Source organism: Hoplias malabaricus, chromosome 10 (assembly GCF_029633855.1).
Source record: "Hoplias malabaricus isolate fHopMal1 chromosome 10, fHopMal1.hap1, whole genome shotgun sequence".
NCBI classification, from domain to species: Eukaryota; Metazoa; Chordata; class Actinopteri; order Characiformes; family Erythrinidae; genus Hoplias; species Hoplias malabaricus.
The window spans coordinates 43,116,310-43,142,299 of record NC_089809.1 but is presented as its reverse complement, the minus strand read 5'-3'; the positions used below and the strand labels follow the sequence as shown (position 1 = coordinate 43,142,299).

At 44.3% G+C, this 25,990-nt stretch overlaps 2 protein-coding genes across 2 annotated transcripts in view; one reads left to right on the top strand and one right to left on the bottom strand.

Moving 5' to 3' along the window:
* Positions 1-780: 780 nt before the first annotated feature.
* Positions 781-4,954, bottom strand: LOC136708224 (zinc finger protein 271-like). Its single transcript, XM_066682609.1, has 2 exons — positions 4,902-4,954; positions 781-3,668 (listed from the first exon to the last, which is right to left on the bottom strand). The coding sequence occupies exon 2, from the start codon at positions 3,557-3,559 to the stop codon at positions 2,573-2,575; it is 987 nt and encodes a 328-aa protein (XP_066538706.1). The 5' UTR covers positions 3,560-3,668; positions 4,902-4,954; the 3' UTR covers positions 781-2,572.
* Positions 4,955-17,264: 12,310 nt separating this feature from the next.
* The window catches only part of agap3 (ArfGAP with GTPase domain, ankyrin repeat and PH domain 3), a 202,928-nt gene continuing 194,202 nt past the window's right edge, over positions 17,265-25,990 (top strand). The window contains exon 1 of the mRNA XM_066682583.1: positions 17,265-18,097. Within this exon, the coding sequence (XP_066538680.1) occupies positions 17,725-18,097 (373 nt within the window). The 5' untranslated portion in view covers positions 17,265-17,724. The remainder of the gene's footprint in view (positions 18,098-25,990) is intronic.

The following is a 25,990-nucleotide window of genomic DNA, read 5'->3' as shown; positions in this document are numbered from 1 at the left end:
ACGCAGACACAGAGAGAACACACCACACTCCTCACAGACAGTCACCCAGAGGAAACCCACGCAGACACGGGGAGAACGAACCACACTGCTCACAGACAGTCACCCGGAGGAAACCCACACAGACACAGGGAGAACACACCACATTCCTCACAGACAGTCACCCAGAGGAAACCCACAGACACAGAGAGCACACACCACACTCCTCACAGACAGTCACCCGGAGGAAACCCACACAGACACGGGGAGAACACACCACACTCCTCACAGACAGTCACCCGGAGGAAACCCACGCAGACACAGGGAGAACACACCACACTCCTCACAGACAGTCACCCGGAGGAAACCCACGCAGACACAGAGAGAACACACCACACTCCTCACAGACAGTCACCCAGAGGAAACCCACACAGACACGGGGAGAACGAACCACACTGCTCACAGACAGTCACCCGGAGGAAACCCACGCAGACACAGAGAGAACACACCACACTCCTCACAGACAGTCACCCAGAGGAAACCCACGCAGACACAGGGAGAACACACCACACTCCTCACAGACAGTCACCCGGAGGAAACCCACGCAGACACAGGGAGAACACACCACACTCCTCACAGACAGTCACCCAGAGGAAACCCACGCAGACACAGGGAGAACACACCACACTCCTCACAGACAGTCACCCAGAGGAATCCCACACAGACACAGAGAGAACACACCACACTCCTCACAGACAGTCACCCGGAGGAAACCCACACAGACACAGGGAGAACACACCACACTCCTCACAGACAGTCACCCAGAGGAATCCCACACAGACACAGAGAGAACACACCACACTCCTCACAGACAGTCACCCAGAGGAATCCCACACAGACACGGGGAGAACGAACCACACTGCTCACAGACAGTCACCTGGAAGAAACCCACGCAGACACAGAGAGAACACACCACACTCCTCACAGACAGTCACCCAGAGTGGGACTCGAACCCATAACCCCATAGGGGTTGACAGAGACACTACTTGCTGCTCCACCGTGCCAAACTCACACCCTTAAAACCTTAATAGTAGCTTTCCTCACAAACCCATATTTCCAATTATGTCTTCTGTTCAGTTTAATATATGTCCATTGATCTTAAACACTTAGGTTGAACTTTAGGTTATAGACTTTTTTCAAATACAATGTCCCACACACCCTCCAGACAAGATCCATGCCTACTCAAGACTCAAGAATTGTTTTCCTACCATTAGGGAACATGACTGCCATTAGAAGACTGACCTGGGGGCTACTCCACAAATGAGGATTTCTCAGTTAACCAGCTAACTTAAACCCAAAGTCAAACCTGTTCAATTGGAACAGAGCTGAAGGGGATACCATTTGGACAGTTCTCAACTTTGGGCTTAAGTTAGCTGGTTAAGTGAGAAATCCTGCTTTGTGGAATACTCCCATGGTCTGCAGCAATGTTGAGGGAAGAGGTATGTATCAAAATTAAATTCACATGAACTAAAGTTTCCCAGCAGAACACTGCCTATAGCGTCACAGACGTCCAGGAACATTCCACCACTCAGGTTCTTATCAGACACGGTTCCTCTAAAACACTCCTCTCCAGGATTTCCAGTCGTGTATTCCACACGCTTTCTTCAGTAAGGCTGAACACTCTGCACTGCTTTTGTTAAATTCAGGTTCGCTTATTACAATGCCCTCAGAACAAGCTTTAGCAGGTTTTTTTAAACCTCCACTACAAAGAAAATATTTAAAACTCCAAAGGTGCATTTCCTAAAGACAATGTTGCCCAGTTTATCTAGTTCCAGAGACGTTAAATGAGAAGGCTGGTCACAAGCTGAAATATAAAACAATCTTGTAATGCTCAACATGGCATCTATGAATTTATAAATTAAAAAAGTCCCACACTTCAACATAAAAAGAGGCAGTCATCTTTCTGATAAACCACAAATGGAGCTAAATGCTACAAACTCTTCATTAGGTTTCTGTCAGCTTGTCCCAGTGATTTAAAAAAAAAAGAATTTAATGGAACTTACACTTCAGTTTCACATATTTTGGTCTCTGTCTTTTCAAATATATAGGCACCTGGTCTTGTATGACTTGAAATAACTTCTCAGGGGAAGTGCCAAGATGGCCACAAAGTGGACAGACTCGCTAAAGAAGTTCCAAGTTGTTGCTAGGGCATTACAGGAAGCTGTAGGCTGTTGGTCACTAGAGCAAAACAGTTTTTGGTACGTGTTGCTGGCATCAAATCATAAAACTGGCATATGAAACTTTGTACTGTTTTCCATTAAATATAGGTTTTAGATTATTGGCACATTATTACATTCTTTCTTTACATTTTGCGTAGCATCCCAACTTTTCTGGAAATGGAGTGTATAGTAACATAATGACTGAAACCGTAGCTCAAATGTCAGATGTGTCTGGCAGGGATGTGATTTTCAGATCTTTTTTTACACATTAATATTCCACAAAATGGTACAAAATAGTACCTAAAAAGGAGCTCTGGTTTCACGTCTGTTCTGTGTTTTTGGAGACTACTCAGTCTAGTTAAACGTTTCTCACATCTTCAGCACTGATATGGTTTTTCTCTGGTGTGAATGAGCTGGTGTCTTTGGAGAGAACTCAGTCGTGTAAAACTCTTCTCACACTCTGAGCACTGATACGGTTTGTGTCCAGTGTGAATGTGCTGGTGTTTTTTCAGATTACTCTGATGACTAAAGCTCTTCCCACACTCTGAACAGGAATATGGTCTCATTCCCGTGTGAATGCGATAGTGTGTTTGGAGATTACTCAGTTGAGTAAAACTCTTCTCACACTCTGAGCACTGATACGGTTTCTCTCCAGTGTGAACGCGCTGGTGGATTTGGAGATCACTCAGTTGATTGAAACTCTTCGCACACTCTGAACAGTAATACGGTTTGTCTCCTATGTGAATGCGCTGATGTCTTTGGAGGGAACTCTGCTGAGAGAAGGTTTTTTCACACTCTGAACACTGATATGGTTTTTCTCCTGTGTGAATGCGTTGATGTTGCTGGAAAGAAGTCTGTCGATTGAATCCCTTTCCACAGTCAGAGCACTGATAAGGTTTCTCTCCTGTGTGAATACGCTGGTGTCTTTGAAGTATGAATCTTAAAGTAAAACACAGCCCACACACTGGGCACCGATACGGTTTCTGCCCTGTGTGAATGCGCTGGTGTGTTTGGAGAGAACTCCGTTGAGTAAAACTTTTCCCACAGTCTGCACAGTGATGCGGTTTCTCTCCGGTGTGAACACACTGGTGTATTTGGAGGAGACTCAGTTGATTAAAACACTTCCCACACTCTGAACAGTGATACAGTTTTCTTCCCGTGTAAATGCACTGGTGTATTTGGAGTAAACTCTGTTGTTGAAAACACTTCCCGCAATCTGAACAGGAATACGTTTGGTCTGTGTCTGTAATGTTCTGTGTTAGTCTGTCAGAGGTGTTAATGTAGGGAGTATCCAGGGATGTTTCCTGAGAACTGGAGTTTCTACACACCATATCCTTACATTTAATCTCTCCTGATTTCAGCATTGTGATACATTCCTCCTGGTGATTTGTCTTGACAGTGTTGTGGAAGCAACTTATATCTGTCTTGGACACTAGGAGCAGGAGTCGACTGGCAAAGGAATATTTTTCTTCTCTGGAAGAGAACAAAGATAAGGATGATAAAAGTCAATGACAAATTTAACAAAAGTTGTGAATGTATTTCAAGCAAACAATGGAGCCAAAGGGCCACTTAGAGAGGGCAGATCTCAGCTCATTCTGACAGTTTGTACACACTAACAAAGCTGGAGCTCACTTGATTTCACTCGTTTCAGTATAACAACTATTTACATTTGATCACATCTACCATCTTTCTGCACAATAGCACACCCTCAAAAATTAACACCAAAGCAACTGAAGACACATTGTTAAGAGTGGGTTTTCTGCTTCTTTAAACAAAAATCTTGTTCCAGACAGTTTCTTCAGACAAACGTGGCACATCTGCATTTCTCTTATGGCCTACATTTGGCTTTGAATAACCGCATTGAATCAGGATGAGTCTGGCTCCCTTCAGCCACTAGTCTGTCTTATGGGCCAGGTATCAGGGGTCTTTAGAAACAAATCCAAGCCAAATCTATAATTGGCCACATTCAGCCCACACAACACATGCTATTCAAGAAAAACCAGACTAATTACATTTGGCCTACGTCACTTTCCAATGCTGTAACAAAGCCTTTAGTGTCAAAAGTGAGCCCAAATGTGTCTGCTTTTCTGAACTGTAGCAATGGTTTTCATTTTGGCAGGAGAGTATTTTTAAAGAGGTTCGGTGAATCTCCGGTACATCTAGCATCTATCAGAACAGGAATTGAATTGTGTACTGCTGTCTTCTCTTTCTAGATCATTTCAGTCTGAAATGAAAAGCTGAAGCTCCGGAGACAAGAGGGTGAAGCAGAACAACAGCTTCAACCTCAACAATAGGTTAAAAACAGCCTAAATGTTAAAGACTAAATTTGAACTTGAGTATTTGTTTATAACCTACAGAATTAATGGGGCTAAATAACTCACTAATAAACGACAGAAGTAAAGGGTTGTTAAAGCATTCAGGACAGCAATCCTCCATCAGATGGTTTATTTCTTGTTCATCGTTCTCCACCCAGCTCTAAACGTTATTATCTCCCATAATCACAGCTAAGAGCTAACATTAGCCTCCAGACCTCAGTGTGGACACAGCTCACATATTTTCCCCTTTCTCCACTTTCCTTTCACAGAGAGAGATATTAGCCCCTGTTTCTGAGAAAGAGAGTTACAGATACGATGTAAATGGTGTGAAACCGTCTCGCATTGATCTTTACATTCAGTAAAACACCGTGTAAATCACACAGATCTTTACCTTCAGTAAAACACATCCCCGTTTTATCCCCAACGCAAAGCTCTTCTTCTTCTTCTTTCACGGCTCCGATAAGCCCCACCCCCGCACTATGATTGGCTGGATTTCCACAGGACCCGTTAGTTGATTGGCTACCAGCAGTGGCGCCTGTTCTCGTTACCTTAGCAACCAGCTTCAGGGACTGAGACCCATCTGCAGATTCCCACCGTAGCTCTGCTGGGGAGCCAATCAAATCACAGCTTGGCCTCCATTGCTCTGCTGAGGAGCCAATCAAACATTTTGTTTTCTTTTGAGTTTTGCTCCAAAACCAATGATATTACACTGGCATTTGCCACAACCGGGGTCTACCTGTCAAAATAAAAGATCAGCAGCGCTAAGAGAAATGCGTCGTTGTATTTGTACATTTCGCAGTGTCCCAGGTCTCTTTGGGAAATGTTTATTCTTATATTATTTAAAAAATATATATCGATGGTTTTTAATAAATAAGACTACGAGTGTTTCAGTTTTTATGATCTAAGAGGCTACTGTAATCTAAATTTTTGTGATGTGTGTTTTGATCCAGTCAGTATATCACTAATTAAAATCTTTTCTAAAAATAGTTCGTTTTGGGTTTTAACTATATGTTAAAACTATGGTATTGTGGTATGTATTAATGCATAGTTAAACCCCAAGACAAATTTTAAAAAATAATATAAGTATTTCATCAGTATTTATATATACAAATATTTAATAAGTATTGGGTTTTATGTATTAATAAATACTGCAACGCTATCAGTTCATTTTAAGCCCTGTTACATTTACAGTAAATATTCTTAGGTTCAGCTCAATGTATATGGAGAATTTAAATAAAGAAAGCACTGATTTCCCAATTTATATAATTTTAGAGGCTTTTTTTTCTTTGTTTACAAAGTTTGAACAATGTTGTTTCCTGTATCTGATCAGCTTTCTTTCATATGTAAATTTGCATCCATTTCTGCCAGGTATCAGGTATCACATTCAAAATAAAGCTGTGATGGGACCAATGGGACCCAGAAGATATATAAAAATGCAATTTAAAACAGGTCAGCATGTGATTGTAATCATGATTTGGCACAAAAATAGCATCCAGGAAGGGCCTAGTCTTTCCACCATTTACCGAAGTATACGGGAAAAATATTAGCACAATATTAATAATGCCCCTCAAAGGAAGACAGGAAGGAACTTGGATGTTTCAACCCTTTATGATGCATAACATAATCAAAAGGTTCAAAGAATTTGAGGAACTTTTTGTGTAAAGGACTAGGACACATGCCTAAGCTGAATAACCGTGATCCCTCAAACAGCACTGCATCAAGAACAATCATTCATCTATAATTAATATAGCCACATGGCTTTGGCAAAGATTTGTCAAGCACTACAGTATGTAGTTACATCCACAAATGCCAGTTAGAACATTGCTGTGCCAAAAGGCAGCCTTCTGTTAACCATGTCCAGAAGCGCTACTGACTTCTTTGTAGACTCGGGAGCTTTTCGGTTTCACACTGATTTTTAATAGAAATCACTGCATAAAGGAATTTTATCTCCGGAGACATATTTGAGCAGCAGGAGCAATAACAAGACGTTAAGACGATTTCCTTTTTGATTTTTCTTTCCCCTGGGATTACCCACTTATCACTGATTCATAAAGTGCTACTGGAAACATATTTCTACTCAACTGCATTTTCCATTTAACCGGCCTTAATTTTCCCCCTGTCTCTTCCATATCTATCAACAGTAATTCTGAATCCTCAGTCTTCCAAAGAATTCTGGGTATTGCTGCCTGCAAAACTATATTTTCTTTTCCTTCCATTGACAATATGTTTTTGTGGCTTACTCTCTGATGCACAAGACGTCAAGGAGATAGATAGATAGATAGATAGATAGATAGATAGATAGATAGATAGATAGATAAAAAGATAGATAGATAGATAGTGGGGAATGGGAAAAGAAGAGAGAGAGTGAGGAAGAGAGTGGGTGGAGAGTGTTTGAGAAGGACAGCACTCTGAGCAGCTGGTTCGTTGGCCAAGTGATGCCAGTAGGAAAACCCTACCGACTGTATATTTCCCCCTCGCACCCGAGGAGCCGTCCCACCCACAGCCAAGTGCCAAAGGCACCATCTGTTCAGATAAAAAACAACATGAATATAGAAGCTAAGTTATAAGACACACACACACACACACACACATTATTAATAAATAATAATAATAAAGATTTGAATTACAATTCAGAGAATACAGTATTACACACTGGTTTCTACAAAATCAAGTACTCTGTTTTTAAGACCTCAAAATTATGTTGGTAAAGTTGTGAATGCCTCTATCAGTAGCTGTTGTGTTACATTAGATGAATTCACTGAGAATTTTCTGCAACCTTCACAAACTGCATTTGTATTTCACATATAGATCTGACTCTAAACCAAGCGCATGCAGATTCCCCTGACTACTTAATCATCATCAGCTCCAACTTTGCTGTCTCTCTCTGATCCAACTCCCATCTGGTTTGAGAGCGTGCACATCTGAGCCCAATAGTTTAACTGCATCATTAATACGAGCCATAACATTAACAACAGAAGCAGACATCAACACAAACTCAAACAAACTGTTCACACAGCGCTCCAGTCCAAATTTGGTGGAGTTGATTTTCCATGTGCACCGATATAAACACACGCTGCACCTCCTCCAGGTTCCATTTAAAGACATTTCACACGGTGCTTTTATTTTATATGACTGACTCTATACAGTTTGGACAGTAGGGGGAGCCGTGCACTCACCTCTCCACCTCAGAATCCATCTACGGACACAACCACTGGCTCAGGAGCCTCTGAACTCTATATTTTCATTGGCTCACTACCAAAACACTACCTGCATTGAGACATTGTTCGTTTAAATGATATGGAAATGAGATTCAGGGGGACGGAGGTTGATTTTGCACACTGAAGCTGATTCATCAACTGTGCTTGGATCTTAGTTTGTTTCCATGTTGTACAAATATTTAATGAATCAGATGATGAAGAGTTTGAGTTGGTCAGCATGGTCGGACTTGCACTCACCTTTACACAGCTCTAATCAATAAGGGGCAACATAAAGTCCTACCCCTCAGCTTGTGAATCTCTTTGTTGTTGCTATGTTTTCTTGTTTCTTCTCTGTTCATTGTCGTAGTCTTAAAATGTTAGTCTATGTCTTGTAGTTCTCTTTTTCCTCTCGGCTTAATCCAGCTCCAGGTCCTGACTCATGCTGTGTTCAGAGACTTTTGAGAATAACTTTGCCTATGATTTTTTTGACCCAGAGTGTTTGCAAGCCCCAGACTGAGTTGCTGTGTATGTGCATCCTGCCGCCAGGCTTCCATCGTTTCAGCTGAAGACCTGGGGCTAGAGGCTGGTCTCAGACGCACAGGGTGTAAGTCACTTTAGCACCAGCAGATGGAAACAGAATACTTCTCATCATAAAGAGAGCTGGAACAGTCTGTTCTAATGCTGTGTGGCATTTCTCTTTGAATGTTGTTTCTTATTCGTTATGCAGTGTTATTATGGCACACACAAGCTGTTTGAAATTAAGAACCATATGTTCAAAGGCAACATCACTGTAAATGTATATTTTCTGTAACCAGTTCCGTCTGAATACTGGGAATATGCTTAACAAGTATAGCTCATTGCTGTAAGCTAGCCAGTCTCTATAGGAATGGAGCAAGAGCTAGATTTGCATTGCTGGCAGTACGTCAGACTGGTTTACAGTCGACGTTGGACTCCATCAGTGCTGCCCGTTGTCACTGATGCTGATCAAAACGTTTATGGACAGAACTTCTCAGGAGAGCCAAGTGGTGTCTGCTTTTTGCAGATGATGTGGTGCTGTTGGCTTCATCAAGCTCAGACCAGTTTGTAGCTGAGTGCGAAGCGGCAGGAATGAAAGAGAACTCGGTTCAGTACTCAGTTGGAAAAGAGTGGAGTGCTCTCTCCAGGTTGGAAGTCAAGTGCAGGAGTTCTCAAGTTCTCTCAAGTATCTCAGGGTCTTGTTCACGAGTGAGGGGAAGATGGAGCGGGAGGTGGACAGGCGGATTGGTGCGGCGTCTGCATAAACTCAAACTCGGTTCCGGTCTTTTGTGGTGAAGAGAGAGACCCCAGGGAGCACCCAGAACACGCTGGAGAGATTATACGTCTCCACAGGCCTGGGACCTCCTCTGTATCACCCGCGGACGAGCTGGAAGAGGTAGCTCTGGGTTTCTTTACTTGGACTGATTCCCCCGTGACCCAGACTGGGATAAGTGGTAGACAAGGGATGGATGGTGGTTGAGCAGTTGTCCAAAGTTGTGTGTTTTAGCGATGCTAATGTGTATGTCTTTAAAATTTGAAATTTTCGATGAATCAGAAAATGCAACATGAAACCTGGGACAAGTATAAGATGACATTCTACTTCTTCTACAATCCGCACCGGATGCCCTTCCTGCTGCAACCCTCCCTGTTTATCCGGGCTTTGGGACCGACGCTACAATGCGATGCATCAGTGGCTACATACACACACTAAGTATAAGATGACATTACATAAATATGATCATGACATTTATAAAACTAGGACACATTGTAATTGTTGCAAACATTATATAGCGTTCCTTGTGAAGCAGTTCCTTATCTGGAGTATGTGTTTATGTGTGTGTTACAACCCAGATCCATGACATGCTTCACATCAAAAAAATGCAAGATATTGTGCATTCCCATTGTGTCTCTGGGACTGAGAAGTCCATGAACTCTGTTTCCCACAATCCACTGGGGAATCAGTTGGACATGAGTGACAGTCAGTCAACCAACTAGAGACCACAACGCCACTCTCAGTCCTGGAATTCTAATCATGGTCGCCTGGGTTAAGACTAAGCTGTGAATTTGGACCTGCTACTTGTACATGGAGTGGTAATCTTTTCTCTTGTTTCTATTCTGATCTTGTGTTTCCATCTCTTTTCAGTCTCCTCTGGTTGTGACTTTGTCTGGCCATTTCTTGGAGTATGAACTTGAATTTTCCAATGCGCTAAAGCCTTACAAATATTTTATTTTATTTCATTGTTTTGCATTTACCTGCAGCTTGTTCTCCCTCTAGTTATCAGCTTAGCGCCGCTCCTCAATTTGGACATCGTGCTTGTGTACACTCTGCTGATAGCTCTGATATTGTTCTAATTTCTACTTTGTAAAGAGACACGGCCTTCTTTGTTTGAACGTCATGTAACAAAAGACTGCCTCAACACGGAAATCGTCAGTTTTAAATCAACCCACTCTGCCAGCTGTCAAACTTCAGTTGTTCAACACTGTAAAGGACAATCTAACTCAGATTTGTGTGAGTTTAAAGATACTCACTCTTAAAGATAAAGCTCCTCCTTGCTTTGGAAAACAGTCTCTTTGCTGCTAAAAGCTAAATGTGTGAAGGTCTGCACATTCATTCATTTTCTGTAACGCTTATCCAGTTCAGCGTGGCGGTGGGTCCGGAGCCTACCCAGAATCACTGGGTGCAAGGCAGTAACACACCCTGGAGAGGGTATGTCCTTCACAGGGCGACACACACTCACACATTCACTCATTCACTCACACCTACTGACACTTTTGAGTCTCCAATCCACCTACCAACGTGTGTTTTTGGAGCATGGGAGGAAACCGGAGCACCAGGAGGAAACCCACGCAGACACAGGGAGAACACACCACACTCCTCACAGACAGTCACCCGGAGGAAACCCACGCAGACACAGAGAGAACACACCCCACACTCCTCACAGACAGTCACCCGGAGGAAACCCACGCAGACACGGGGAGAACACACCACACTCCTCACAGACAGTCACCCGGACGAAACCCACACAGTCACAGGGAGAACACACCACACTCCTCACAGACAGTCACCCGGAGGAAACCCACGCAGTCACGGGGAGAACACACCACACTCCTCACAGACAGTCACCCGGAGGAAACCCACGCAGACACGGGGAGAACACACCACACTCCTCACAGACAGTCACCCGGAGGAAACCCACGCAGACACGGGGAGAACACACCACACTCCTCACAGACATTCACCTGGAGGAAACCCACGCAGACACGGGGAGAACACACCACACTCCTCACAGACAGTACACAACCTCTAGGACCCTGGAGCTGTGACGGAGACACTACCTGCTGCTTCATATCTCGTTTATCTCCCACGGTGTTAAACAACACTGGACTGAGGTAAATACATAGCGGCTGAAGCTGAAGCAAAACAGGGATAATTTCTGTAATATATTATTTATTTTATTTATTAAGAAAGTGCTGTTGATCTCTGTTGACCTCAAAAATATTTCTAATACAGCCTTTTTCATTGACTTATTTCTTAATATATTTCCCTTTTCATTGACTTAAATGATTGCTGTTTATTTTGAAGATTGCCATTGTTTATTATGTTACAACTATTGTGAGGAGAGCACTTTGGAGAAAAGAGAAACAAAGGAGCAGAGAGAGAATGTCTGTTTAAAACAAAGGTGTCATAACAGTGAACGCGTATGGGTTGTATCTGTTTCAAATTATGATTTATTTAATTCTAAACGAAAACAATTATAAACCTGTAAAATAAAGTCAGAATGAACTTATAATAAAAAATAATAAACTTAAAGTTTCTGGCTCCTCCTTCAGGGCACAGGAGCAAACAGCAGCGGAGTTTAGCGACGGTAACAGCAGTCAAACAGGAAATCCGCCGTAGAGTAGACCGTCCCATTTCGGTCTGGCTTTCGAAGGACACTCAACAGCCTTCGTAGACTACGTCCTTCAAAGGATGCAGCCTTTAATCACCTACAGCAGGAAATAACCCTAAGGTCCTCCCTGAAGTGAACGTCACTTTCATAACGTTGTTGAAGGGTGACCATAAAAGGCACAGATATCCAGTTGAAGATTTTCTTTTACTCCACTTTTCACGCTGTCTTGTTATTGCCTTTTTTGAGGAATATTATAGAATGCAGTGGAATGTGTGTATGACTTTACAATGGTGTTCTCTGATACAGACGAATGGCTCACATCAAGTGCTCATAGGGGGCACCTGTGAGTACATCTGCTGGATAAGATTAAATCACTGTGAAGGTGGAGGTGTGAGTAAAGCGGCAGGACTTGCCCGAGTGACTTAGTGGCCCGTGCATTTAAAAAGCTGCATAAACCAAGTAGAACCGAGAGTTCACAGATAGAGGTCAGAATTCTGTTAGAACCAGATCATCGTTTGCTGTCTCTCTCTCCTCTGTGTCGCTGTATCGTCATTAGCATCTCAGGACGGTGAAGCCATCAGATTCTTTACAGTGTGAAAGTAGGGCTCTGAACTCCAGTAGCACTTTCTGCTCTTATCTCTTAATTAACAAAGTTTAACGAGTTTGATTCTCACTTTTTTAAAGAGGGCAGCCAGAAACCAGTGCCTGCAGCTTTCTCGCAATAGGGGAGAGTTTTCTGCTGTCCGAGTACTTTTGAAACGGGGCAAAGGAAGAGTCAGAGAGAATGTTCATTCATAGGTTGATGAATCAGAGATCTTCTTACAGCACGGCAGCGTAATCTCTGTGTAAACAGTGAAGTCTTTCACTACTGGATGGGAGTGTTCCTGTGTTGTCACAGGCCTTGGGGAGGAAGTAGACCCTCACTGTAAGAACAGTCATGTAATGTGTGTTGAGTTTCAGGCTTCAGGCCTCCTTTCTCCATTACAGGAATAATCCCATGTGTGCTGATGCAGATATTACTCTGCAGCGCTGTAAGCAAACCTCTGCAGCTGGATTAGTGTGTAGGGCACAGCTGACCCAAGTTCATTCAGCGCTGAGTGTGTACTGATATGTGACTTATGTTGGTTAGAGCTGTATGCCTCAGGTACAAAGTGCCATGATATCAAAACATCAGCTGAAGACTAACATGTTTACACTTGGTATTAAAGCGCATCCTGCAGGTTTTTGTTCCGTATACGCATTTAAAAGACCAGTGTAATTGTGTCTGTGATCAGAATGTAATCAGAGAGAGCACTGTTTACACTCAACGCATTAACATCTGACCACACTCTGCTCTGATCACAGTGGTCAGATAATCCTCCAGTCAACATTCAGACACGTTTACACTCGACCTTTTCAAACAGAGCCTCCGATCCTATCCCCCTTCAAACCATACATAGTGCGGTTTCTGCAGTGCTGATCCTGGAGTGGCAAAGACAGAGGCTCTGTTCTCTCTATCACAGCTCCATGGAGCATCACAGTGATACTGAAGCTGTAATTTTGAGGTAAATCATAATGAGTTTGTATCAGTGGCGGATGCTGGTCTTTCAAGGAGGGGAAGCTCAATTTCGGCCTACATCATAAAATGTGTGGGTTTATTTATACGTAAATTCTACCCTCCGTTCCTTTTCAAGAAAATGATCTGTGACCCTGTCGTACCAACAAGGCGTCTTTTCCAGGGACCTGACTAGTGTCCTCTCAATGGCCAGCAGAGCTAGGCTGCTTAAACGGCCTTGGCCCATGTGAAGTGTGTCCGCCTGTGATCTCACAGATCTTTACACCAAAGGATCGCTGATTCGCTCATTTAGCTGCCAATCAAAAAGGGATTCAGCCTCAGACAGATCATCCAATCATCATGCAGAAGCTGAGCGTCCGGGCCAGCCGAGGCCAGCCCACTGCCCCATAGACCCCCAGAGACGCTGAGCGTCCGATGGGCGGGACAAAGCCCAGCATTTATCCAATGACTCGTCTCGTTTCGCTGCTTCGCTATTGAACTCTGTGGACTGTTTAAAGCATTATGAAGCTGCGGGAATGATTGAGAGGAAAGCCGCGTCTTTACCAGTGATAAGAAGCTGATTCTGAACTAAAGTTGAGCGCGTTGTAGTGCATATTTATTCACTGACATGTACACAACAGTATATATTTGATCACTTATTTTTTGACATTTTAGGAGAAGCTGAGCTTCTCTTGCAGTCTTAGAGCAATCGCCACTGATTTGTATATACATTCATGTGTGGTTATAAACACAAACACACACACACACACACACACACACACAAACCTCATCACAATGTATTGACAAAGTGTAAACAGAGCCATGTGTTACTTTATCTTTTACACCCTCTGACTACAGTTCCCCTGTGGGACTGCATTTTTACACGGTTCTACGCTAATGTTCACCATAAAAACCCAGAACACAAACCTCAAGCATTCTCTTATGGCTGCACTCATTAGAGCTTCACACACTGCTGTTACACGGACCGGTTCTGTACGAACACGCAACTGTACAGAAGAAGAAAGAGGAAATTATTGACTGAAGCCCAAAAGGAAGCAGGAGTACAGAGAAACAGCACTTCACATTACTTACCTGGGAGATTATCTACACGGTACACGCAGTCCATAGAAAGTGATACAAAGTGTCATAGGTGTTCTACTACCTGAAAACCTATGGTGACGGGATTAGTTCTACAGGTGGAGGTGGGATATTGTCATTACTACCAGAGTTCCTTGGTGATTTTAGTCCCGTCAAAATGCACTGCATGCTCCAGTGTCAGTAAACATTCTTGTGCCTTTACTGTCTGTAAAATGAGTAAAAACATGTTTTTATTAAAGCTGTACAAAGAGGTTTTTATACAATCTCTATAAGTTTTAGAAACTAAAGCGTGGTCTGGAACAGGGGTCCTCAAACGTTTTAATCAAAGGGCCAACTCACCGTTTTTCAGTCTTTTGGCGGCCGGACTGTAGTCAGAGGAGAAACATCTAGAAATTTATAAGTAAGTCATTTTTTTATTTTTTCTTTCTTTTTTTAAAGTCATAGTGTTTAGAACAGTAGCCACTGTGGAGGACGGGATGGCAGTTCGTTCCGCTTAGGTGTCTGTACTGAGTTTTAAGGTGTGTAAGTGCACAGGGAATACCCTGTGAAGTGCACGTATTCTCCAGAAGAGCTGAACTGATGTGGCCCTAAAACACAATCATAGCTGGTGGCACTGTCCCTTACTCAATACGAGACGTGATGTGGAGGGCGTATCTCACACAGCACTGTGTCTCCTTACAGCCACAGCCCCTCACACATTAGGGAGAAACAGTAAAGCAAGCCCTGTTAGTGGTGTGGGTTCAGGAGGCAGGACTCAGAGTAGAGAACGAGAACTGTTAGTAGCACAGACTAGACATTGCATTGTAATTTCATCCAAAACGACTGCTAGGGACAATTCAATAGTCGCTGGATTGGTACAGAGACATGTCCATAATGTCTCTACCCAACTCTGTGCCCTTGGCCAGAAAACATGCTTGGCTGCTGGAGTTAAAGGGGCCGGTGACATGAAGAGCCCTGGTCTGGAGTATGAAAGGCGCTTCAGAAGGCGTCCAGTTTCATGAACGGCAGAAATATGGCATTTCATCCAGTCTCCAAATGCTGCCTTGACAGAGGGATACTGCAGGCAAGCTTCTGGAAATAGAGCCTCCTAGAGAGAATGGTTATGTAAAATTTGTCCAAACTGTTTTTGAAAGTAGGGCGGCACTGTGGAGCAGCAGGTGGTGTCTCTGTCACAGCTCCAGGGACCTGGAGGTTGTGGGTTCGAGCCCTGCTCTGGGTGACTGTCTGTGAGGAGTGTGGTGTGTTCTCTCTGCGTCTGCGTGGGTTTCCTCCGGGTGACTGTCTGTGAGGAGTGTGGTGTGTTCTCCCTGTGTCTGCGTGGGTTTCCTCCCAAAGTCCAGAACCACACATGGGAGCTGGATTGCCCGTGCTAAATTGTCTGTAGGTAGCTTCAGATTCACTGCAAACCTGAATGGGATGAGTGGTTATAGACACTGAATAATATATAAAAGCGATGTTGACTCATACTAAAATCAGACTCAAAATCTTACTCTCTGTCCCGCTCTGTATTTTCTTCCCTGTAGGTGCTGCTGAGGTTTTCTAGTTGTGAGCAGCGGAAGTATAATGCACAGGGCTTTTTGTGTGTTAAAGCAGTGCTTAATCCAATAGCCACTCCCTTCTCTGTCATTCAAATCAACATTTCTCATCCTGTGCAAATCGGCCAAAAATATAACAGACTTCCTGAGGTCAAATTACATCTCACACGTCTGGAAAATTAAACATAAAATGATCCAAGGTGCTATAGCTGCCCTGTGGTATTCAGAGTGTCAGACGGTGTCAGGTTTTTTTATTGTCTTTGAATCAAATGTGGCTTCATGTCATTAGAAGTGGTGAGATTTATCTGGTCTTTTCCTGTCATAGAACACGATGCAAGGCATCACGTGTTTTAGGGTGTGTTCAGACTTCTCAGCTTTGGTTCGATTAAAACAAACCTTGGTGTGATTGCTCTAGTGCAGTTCGTTAGAGGTGTGAAAGCTCCCTTTCGAACTCTGGTGCACACTGAACAGCAGAGCGGAACCGCCTGAGCAGATGGGTTTCTATCTGTTTCTAAACAACAAAAAAAAAATGTGTGTGGTTTGTTACAAGTTTCATCTAGACCACCAAGTCAGCTTTGTGTAATCTGCTTATAAGCAACATTCATGTTTCACATTTAAATAAAACTTTTCATAAAATTCTGAAGATGTTTCCTCACAGGTCTAATGTGTTTACGAAGCCCCAGTGTCTGTAAATGGGTAAAAAACAAAAACAAAAACAAAGTGTCTCAGTGCGGTATGCTAGGCTTTCTCTCTCTGCTCATGGCAGAGAAAGAGCATCTGAAATTGTTTAGAAAATGAATAGACCACCAAATATTAAACGTCACACACGGAGATGAGTGTGTTGCTCTATTCCAGCTCCATATGTGGGTAACATTAATCTATTTTTGCTGTAGATGGAACTGACTCTAAGCTCAGAAGAGCGCTAACTGCATGAAAATTCGTTTCTGTGGTAATTCAAACAGTGAATAAAAAATTCACCCACGTATGAACATTGCCATTTTTTTCCCCCTCAAACACACTGTTCCACCTTAAAAGACACGGAGCGTCTGAACGTAAACAAACAAGAAAGAACAGCACTTCCCCACAGTCATAGATGTTCCCTTTAAATCAGAAAACCTGTGATTTTTGCTGTGGCTTTTGTGGATAACAGGCACTTAAGAGTCCAGCCTCCAGCGTCGTCATATGGTTTTGCCTTCCATATGGACTCCTTATGCTGTGTGGCACTTCTCTGGTCAGACAAGAACACAAATACACAGTCCTGAAGTATACATTAGTATATTAGAAAAGAAAGAGTTGCATAAGAGTCAGGGATCCAAATGATGCGCATGTTGCTGTATACCTTGGCCACAAAGCCGTCCAATCGGCTCGAATTTCCAGCGTGACGTCACAAGAGAGGGGGCGTACGCTCCGTACTAATGGGCGTGCCTTCACGGGGCGGGGGGCGGGGCCTCAGGGACCATAGACGATTCAAACGGGGTGTTGTTTGTGAGCTCAGTGTGGAACAGCCGTTCAATCTGTGAACGGAACCGAGGCGCATTGTGTGCTTCAGAGAGAAGGAGAAAAAGAGAACCGGAGCCGAACCGAGCCGTTCTCCGTAAAGAGGGAAAGGAGGAGAGAAAGAAGCGAAGAAACGGAAGGAGGAGCTGTGTCCATCTGTCAGAAGGACGAGAGAGAGAGCAGCAAAGAAAGGACAGAGCGCCCTACGCAGGAACAATGGTCCAAGTTTGGGTAATATGAGCGAGAGGCGAGGACCGTACAGCCGACCATTGATGCAGCGACGATAACCGCACCGTGTGTCCTTCGTTCGGTTCCGTCCGGTCCATTCGGTACTGCGGATTCCTCCTCGTTTTCCCGAGCGTGTGTTCAGACCATTCCTCTTCTCTAGTCCCCCCTCCCCTCGCCTCTCCCCCTTAAAGCAGCCAGCCCCAGAGACCGAGAGCCAGAGATGAACTACCAGTCCAGCGTGCCTGTCTCCGTGTCCGTGTCGGGCATCTCTCAGCAGGCACAGCCGGCCATGCCCGCCCCGGGATCGGGTCCCGTGCCGGTGCCGGTGCCCGTTCCAGCGCAGGTGCCGGTGCCGCAGGCCATGCCCGCGCAGTTCGGCTCGTCGTCATCCGGCGGCTCGGTGTCGGGCCCCGGATCCCAGCCTGGAGTCGCGGGGGCTCAGTTCGTGCTCTCCAACTCCGCCGCCATCCGCGCGGAGATCCACCGGTTCGAGTCCGTGCACCCCAACATCTACGCCATCTACGACCTGATTGAGCGCATCGACGACCTGGCGCTGCAGAACCAGATCCGCGAGCACGTCATCTCCATCGAAGGTGAGCGGATAGCGGGGGGCAGGCCGAGCCTTGGTTTGGTTGGGTTGGGGGGGGGGGTGCTTTGGATTCACACAGGGCGGTAACGGGCTCTCCGTGGGTCCGGTCCCCTCCTCCAATGCCCGGAGCGGACGGGTGGCTGTTTCTGTTTGGGCGACTAGGCCGGTGTAATAAATAACTCACTAACGTGGCTACACTCCTTACTTCCTCAGAGGCGCAGCAGGGAACACCGTTCCAGAGCACATGGTAGTGAAGGTGGGACTAAGATCAGCTGTTGGACTTTTATTTTGTAGGGATTGGTCTAACTTCACTGTGCAGTGTCCTTCCTTTCCCGTTCCCTCCGTTCCCTTCCTCCAAAGGCTGAGGCTGGGGTTTTTGACTCAGGCTTTAACTGAGGGTTCTTCTAGGGTTCTTTAGTAAAGGCAGCGGTTCTACAGAGACCCGGTTACACACTAAACGGTTCTGTGAATGGTGTAATAGCTCCTCAGGCTGATGGAGAATGTGTTGTGTGTGTTTTCTGTAGAGAACTGTTTTGAAAAGGGTTCTAGCAGCCCCCAGAAACAAAGATGGTTCTCTATTTTACGAGCTTGATATGATATAAACAGCAGAACCTTAATATTTGGTGCACTATAGAACCATAAACAACACAGTCCTCATCAATATCTAACAATTCATTATGTGAATAGCTCCTCAGATCCACTGCTTTCACTGAAGAACCCTTGGAAGAAGAGCCTTTATTTATTTATTTAGTGAATGGTTCTGTTTACAAACACGTGTTCTAGATAGCTGCACAGGACAGTTCCTAAGCTGAAATGGTGCATTGCCTGGTGGAAATGGTGCTCGAGACTGGAGACTGTTGTACATGAGGGTGATGTGTTGTTATGGAATCTGTTTGTACTGATAGAAGAACCCTTTTGGTGCTCTATAACAACATTTTCTAATACAAAGGTACCGTATAGAGCCATATGCAGTATATTCACCATCAGCCTGTATATAGAACTCAGTCTGGAACTCTCAAAGAACCGTCTCCTTGTGTCCTTGATCAAAGTCAGTTCTTGTGTACCACACTTTAACCTGAAGAACAAGTTCACCATGCAGGGGACCATTTTAATTTTCCAATTGGTACCGTACAGAACACATGGTTCTCAGTGGAACGATTGTCTTTACTAAAGAACCATTGAAGAGCCATATTTTGTTGTGAAGGGTTCTTCATTGAAGAGAGTGTTTCTATTTACGACCGTTTGCCGAAATGATCCTTTGCATGGAGAAATAGTTCTTCAGATTGATGGCCCTTATGCTGTGTATGGTTCTAAAGAGCACTGAGGAGGGTTCTTCTGTTGCATTGTTAGCTGGTACTGATTTCTCAAAATGGTTCTTCTAAAAAGCACCATATACCACACATTCTCCATCAGCCTGAGCAACCTTATCACCAGGCAAAGACTCATTTAAATACACAAGTGCTTCAGTATAGGGTTCATGGTTCTAAACAGAACCTGTCTTTAGTCAAGAACCCTTGAGGAACTGTATACACTACACCTCTAAGTCTCCTCTTGGGTCTAAACTGACCAGGAAAGGAAAGCAGCTCAGGTTAAAGACGTGTGGAGATGTGCACAGATGGTGGAACCGGTCAAAATTGTTAGAGAACCCAGTTGCAGAACGTGTGTTTAGGAATATGACCGTCACAGACTGTTGTTATGTTGCTGTCCACCTGTGGCTCACGGTGAGTGAAAATGCAGGGATTGCTCTTGTGACTGCGGTTGTACCACTCGCAGGGTCCCCAAGAGGTTCTGTCCACAGCTGGAGGAGACCGAACTGCGGTCCTCTGCTAGAACCCATTGCTCCGCCTTGTTGTTTTTTTGTCCTCCCTGAGTCATTAATGACCTCTTGACCAGTCTACAGCTATAGAGCTGCTGGCCTGTGGTGTAGCCCTTCTGTCCGTGTCTATTGGTGTGCAAATCAGCTCCTTTACTCTCACCAAATAGAGAAGGACCTAGCTAAGACTGGGCTGCACTCTCAGTTTGTTGAGACGGTGGGAGACCTTTGTAAGGTTTGTTCACGGTACGACACGTGAACTCGTGGCTGTGGTTTAACCCTTTGGGGGCCAGAGAGAGACTTGCAATAGTGTGTGCGTCTTCATTCTCTTTAAAAAAAAGGGAAAAGTGAGTAGATAATGGTGTAAATGACAAGTCTTAAGACTCTTATTGTTCTAATCCACTTTGGTTAAGAAAGGGTTAAGTATAATGTGGCACCAACGCTGGATAAACGGACCCCGCGTGACATGGCTTAGTGTTTGAGTTAAGATATAAACATAGCAGCATCGTAACTCAGGGATTAGCACCCCACCCCCACTCATTGTCCATTTTTATCAGCTCCACTGACCACATCGCTACACTTTATATCTCTAAAATTACAGACTGTAGTCCATCTGTTGCTCTGCATACTTTGTTAGCTTCCTCAGCGCTCAGGACCCCCACAGAGCAGGTGTGATGTGGTGGTGGATCATTCTCAGCGCTGCAGTGACACTGACGTGGTGGTGGTGTGTTAGTGTGTGTTGTGCTGGTGTAGAGTGGATCAGACACAGCAGTGCTGCTGGAGTTTTTAAACCCTGTGTTCACTCAAACTCCAGCACAACACACACTAACACACCAAATGGACTACAGCCTGTAATTGCAGAAAAAGTATGGCTTGTAATATAATGTACAATTGAGTGTATGGATGACGTCTGCACTACCCTGAGTATAAGGAACACGCTGCTGTGGTGTGCTGTATGGTTTTCTCTCTCCCGAAAGTGAGCCCCTCAGGAACAAGAAAGTAATCTTAAGCTTAAATCTGTTTGTCAGTTGCCTGTTGGGAGATTAATGTCAAAATAAAGCATATATTTGCAAACAAACCCTGACTAGAAGACACTCGATTGCCCTCTCGTTCCTCTCGCCCTCTTTATACGCAGGATTTGCATAATCTCTGTAAACAAATATGAAATGAATGCATGTCAGGATGCCCACCGTGAATATGTAAACGTGTATGTTATAGGAGGGAACCCTGAGGTTGGGATGTGTTTTTCCTCGCAGTAGTCCTTGACTCATCCATGGCACGTTCGTTTGTTTGTACCCTCAGCCACGTGTGCTGTTTTTACACACGTGATAATGGACACGGTGTTCTAGAAAGCTCTAGTTGCTGCCTCCACCGAGTCGTTCTGCCTCCCCGCCTCTCTCCTTAGCATATTATTATCAGTGTGTCCATGAAGCCTGCTCTCCAAATGACATCAGCAGTGTCTCCTGACTGTTACAGGAAATGGAGCTGTAACTGAACCTTCAAAAACACGTTCAGTTAGCCGTGCAGGGGCGGACGTTTCAGTCAGATAGGATAATTGAATTTTAACAGCATTCGTTGATTAATAATAGATTAAAGCCAACCCAGTTAACCAAAAAAGAAAAAAAGAAAAAAAGCATAGAAAAAACCATATCCCATTCGGGTTTTTTTTGTTTAATATTAATTTTTAATTTACTTTACAACAGAATAGCACTTTGAAACGGCGTAATTTGATTTTACCATTATAAATGGTGTAGATTATAACCATAAACAATACAAATAAAAAAATATAATGAAACACAACTCTACATCACTGAGATTATTATTATTATTATTATTATTATTATTAGCTGTTTGTGTTAAATGAACAGAACTGTAACTTTATTCTTTTATTGGTAAATTACATCATGTCCAACAGCCTAAAGCTCTACATTCTATTAAGAAATATTATTGACCCGCTTCGGGTCGAGGCGAGAACAAAGACAGCTGAGAATAAGCCCTGCCCCCTGAAAGCTCCCTCTAACAGCTCTGGATAGAGTGGAACAAAAAGCCAGCGAAGAAAGAGCCATGGCACACATTCTACCACTGTCTGTAATGGCTCTGGGTCAAGGCGAGAACGAAGCCCATTGAAAAAGAACCCTGTGCCTTGAGCATTTGTCAGGATTTAAGTTTCACAATGTGCTTTTGGTGGAGAGTTCAAACGTGCAGATGTGCCGCTAATAGCCAGTTGTGTGTTTGTGATTAAAAGGTTAATAGTTGTATTTGTGCCCATAATTATTTTGACAGACAACATCTAAATCAGTGCAAGTTTATTTCTCTTTAACATCACGTCTATTACAGGACGCTCACACGCTTTCTTTCACTCTTTGCACCTATTTATTTATGGTTCTGCTGCAAATGGTTTTCCGCCTCTTTCATTGAGATCGCAGCTTTCTGAAGCGGCGGCTGAGAGAAGGGAATCGCCTGCTAAAGGAATCTGCATGTCCTTTGTTTTGGAGTAAGAGGCATAAATGTCTGTGCAGTTTGTTTTTCCCCATCACTGTCGTCGTTGTCGTCGTTGGTATTTCGTCATTAGCTTGGTACTAGATATGTGACTTGGACTAATATATTTTTCTCCCTGCACGTACACACCCCGTGGTGAAGGGAAGACTGTTGTGGTGTTGTACAACAATCATGCGCTTATTTTTTGTTGTGAAAATGAATATATCGTAACGATGTGTGTTAATAATGAACTCTGTCATGATTCTGCTGCATTCTAGTGTTGTGCAGAAGGTCGTTTTAATGCGTCAGAGTCCAGGAGAGACTCTATGCAGCAGTCTTCTCTGCAGCAAAGCTTGTCTATCTCTTAAAGGGGAGAAACACTGGTCGTGTGTGTGTGTCTCTGTCTGTCTGTCTGCGTGTTGTGTGTGTGGTGCTTGCACACGCGTGCATGAGCACACACCCACCTGTACGCCTGGACTGCAGATTCTCGCCACACTTCTGTATTATAGCAGAGTGCCTGTTGCTTAGGAACCAGTGGCTCCACAGTTCTGCAGATCAGAGAACAGCAGTTGAAAAGGAAAGAATAAGAACAACTCAGATCTGATATTGTCCTTTTTTCATTGTCTTTCCACTAAACATCTTCAAAGTGTATCTGGGTTTTTCAGGCTGTTTAAAGAATCTCACTTGACAAAATGGACATATTATGAAGTGCATAGTCACTTTAATGTGTGGATCTGGAGTCCACCAAAGCACACACTGTGAAACAAGACCCTCTGAGTCAGTTTTCTGTGTGCTGTCTAAGTTTGAAAACATGGGATAAAATGAGCCGTTCTAATTCTGCTTTGCTTCTGACGTCAAATGCAGAGACTTTAGAATGGCCCCGCCCCCTCGTCTGAGTCTGTCCAATCACGGCGCTGGACCCGTGTTTATGTGAGAGCACAAAGACGAGGTTAAACTCAGCAAAACAGACACAATGAGCGCGGAGAAATAAGAGCACTGAGTAAAAACGGAGAAGAAAGAGAACAGAGTGAAAACGGCTAAAAACCAGAGCTTCTGCTCCTCGCTCCTCACTGCTGTGCGCTCGGGGTCGGGGTGAACAGCGAGCGGCTCATTATCATTTAAAGGAACAGGTGCTGAAAGCGGGCGTTCTGAACAGGGCTGTTTACACAGGGGGAGAACACTGCTGTGGGGCTCGTGGGGTTTGGACCGAAGCAGGTCACAGACGTTTCATTAAGAAACAGAACTGTGTTCCACTGTGGAGACGAGAGGGAGAGTGTGGACTCTAATTCAGCAGCAGTCTGTAATATGTTCTGTACGACCTGCGCCACACACTGATGGGTTCTGTGGACGGCATTAAACATTAATGTGGTTGATATTGTGCTTTGCCTGCGTTATATAATATAACATGAAGCCAGTTTCAAATCCAGGAGCTTTACAAAAGGAGACGCAGCTCATAGAATGTGTCTTTAATGGATTTGTTACGATATGCTGCTTGTCTTTGCTTCCCGGAGTTTATTAACCCTTCCTTGCTCTTTCAGACTGTTACGGTGCTGCGTTTGAAAGCATCACAACAAGGCTCGTCTTCCCACAGTTGTGACAAAACTGTCCTCATTCCAGTTCACACACTTTACAGTCTGTGAGCCAATGCTGATGTTTGGTGGGAAGCTTGCCCTGATGCCTGTTTTCTGCAGCTATTTTCAGAAATGACCACTTCCTCTTCTGAAATCAACAACAGACGCTGTTTACACCATGCGGCTTAATGAGATGAGTCTGTGGACTGCGTTCTGATTGGGCTTCAAACACCTGCACTCGCAGACTTTTGCAAGTCCCCTCATACCACAATAACCAATCAGTTGTTTCTGATCAGCCTCATTCCAGTCATGGTTCACGTTCGTTGTTTTGACTGAAAAGGGACGTGTGCAGACTTACATTCGTAGAGTGTCTGGCTAAAACTCGCCTCTGACCCTGTGCACACCTGTTGGTTTGATGCGTGTGTCAGGATTATGTTCGGATAGAAAAACAGGCCAGAGGTGCATTTAAACCTGACTCACTCGGAGCGTTTTAGAATAGAGCTGTGGCGCACGTAGCCAGATGTTATGGAAATGTAAACACAGCTGACTCTCTGAGTCACATCTGACAAAAATACCCCCCACCCCCAGTTCACCACAGTGCCCATGATCCCTGACCGCAAGGATGCTAATCAAGTAGGACCCCCACGGTTGGTGCTGGGATAAAAATAGCAGCTGTGACTGACCTGAGACTGGTGGCACTGCTGGTGGTGTCTCTGCACAGGTCACACAGCTGCAGGGTCTTGGGGTCTAGGGTGGGATCATATCCTCAAGTCGCTGTATACAGGGTGTGGTGTGTTCTCTCTGTGTCTGTGTGGGTATCTGCCCACAGTCCAAACACATACGTTTGTAGGTGGAATGACTGTGTGAGTGTTCAGTGACTGGTTGAGAGTGTGATGCCCAGCGATGCTCACAGAGGATGAGTGAATGAATGAATAACTAGAGACACATTTGCCCACGTGTAAATGCATGGGCTTAATCTTATCAGGATGCAGTCCACACACAAGTCTTCTGAACCCACCAGGTGTAAAAATGGATTCGGACCCCCTCCCAGTTCCCACGGTTTAATTTGCCGGACACTGGGCGCCACCTCCGTCAGAGTAGATCTCGGTCACCAAGGCCCTCCAGCCAGGTTTCCACAATGTGTCATCACCACTCTAAGTTTCCATTTTGATGTCTGGGTGGGATTCTGAAGGGACAGAATATGCTCTTGGCACAGTCAGAGAGATTTTATGAACACAGAGTGCAGTGCAAACACACTTTAATGTAACTCTCAGCATTTTTGTGTGCAGATGGTTTTCAGTCAGCTTCATCTTGTGATTCCAAGTCACTGCAGAACTAATTTCACCGCGCAGTAGGCCTGGAGATTAGGGTTTGGCAGCAAAGCTACACTTTAAACAGAAGGTTTTATATAGTACTAGAAAGTTTCTTGTCACAATTATGTGAATACCCACCAACCCGCAAACTGTGAAGCAGGAGCCAGTTTCATGTGTGCTGAGTCAGAAAACATGGGAGAAAACGAGCAGTTCTGAGTCTGCTCCGCTTCTGACGTCAAGTGATGATGCTTTAGAATGGCCCCACCCTCTCGTCTGAGTCTGTCCAATCACAGCGCTGGACCCACATTTATGCGAGAGCGCAGAGACGAGGTTAAACAAAGTACACAAGAAAACGAGCTCAGAGAAATGAGAGCACTGAGTAAAAATGGAGAAGAAAGAACCTCGCTCCTCACTGCTGTGCGCTCGGGGTCGGGGTGAACAGCGAGCGGCTCATTATCATTTAAAGGAACAGGTGCTGAAAGCGGGCGTTCTGAACAGGGGCTGTTTACACAGGGGGAGAACACTGCTGTGGGGCTCGTGGGGTTTGGACCAAAGCAGGTCACAGACGTTTAATTAAGAAACAGAACTGTGTTCCACTGGAGACGAGGGGGAATGTCTTTTGTTTATTTGTTTTAAGGCAGGTTCTGAAAGTTTGTGCAACTGTATTTCCATAAAAATGAAACTGATACTGAAACTGTGGAACTGGAATATTTTAGTGTGAT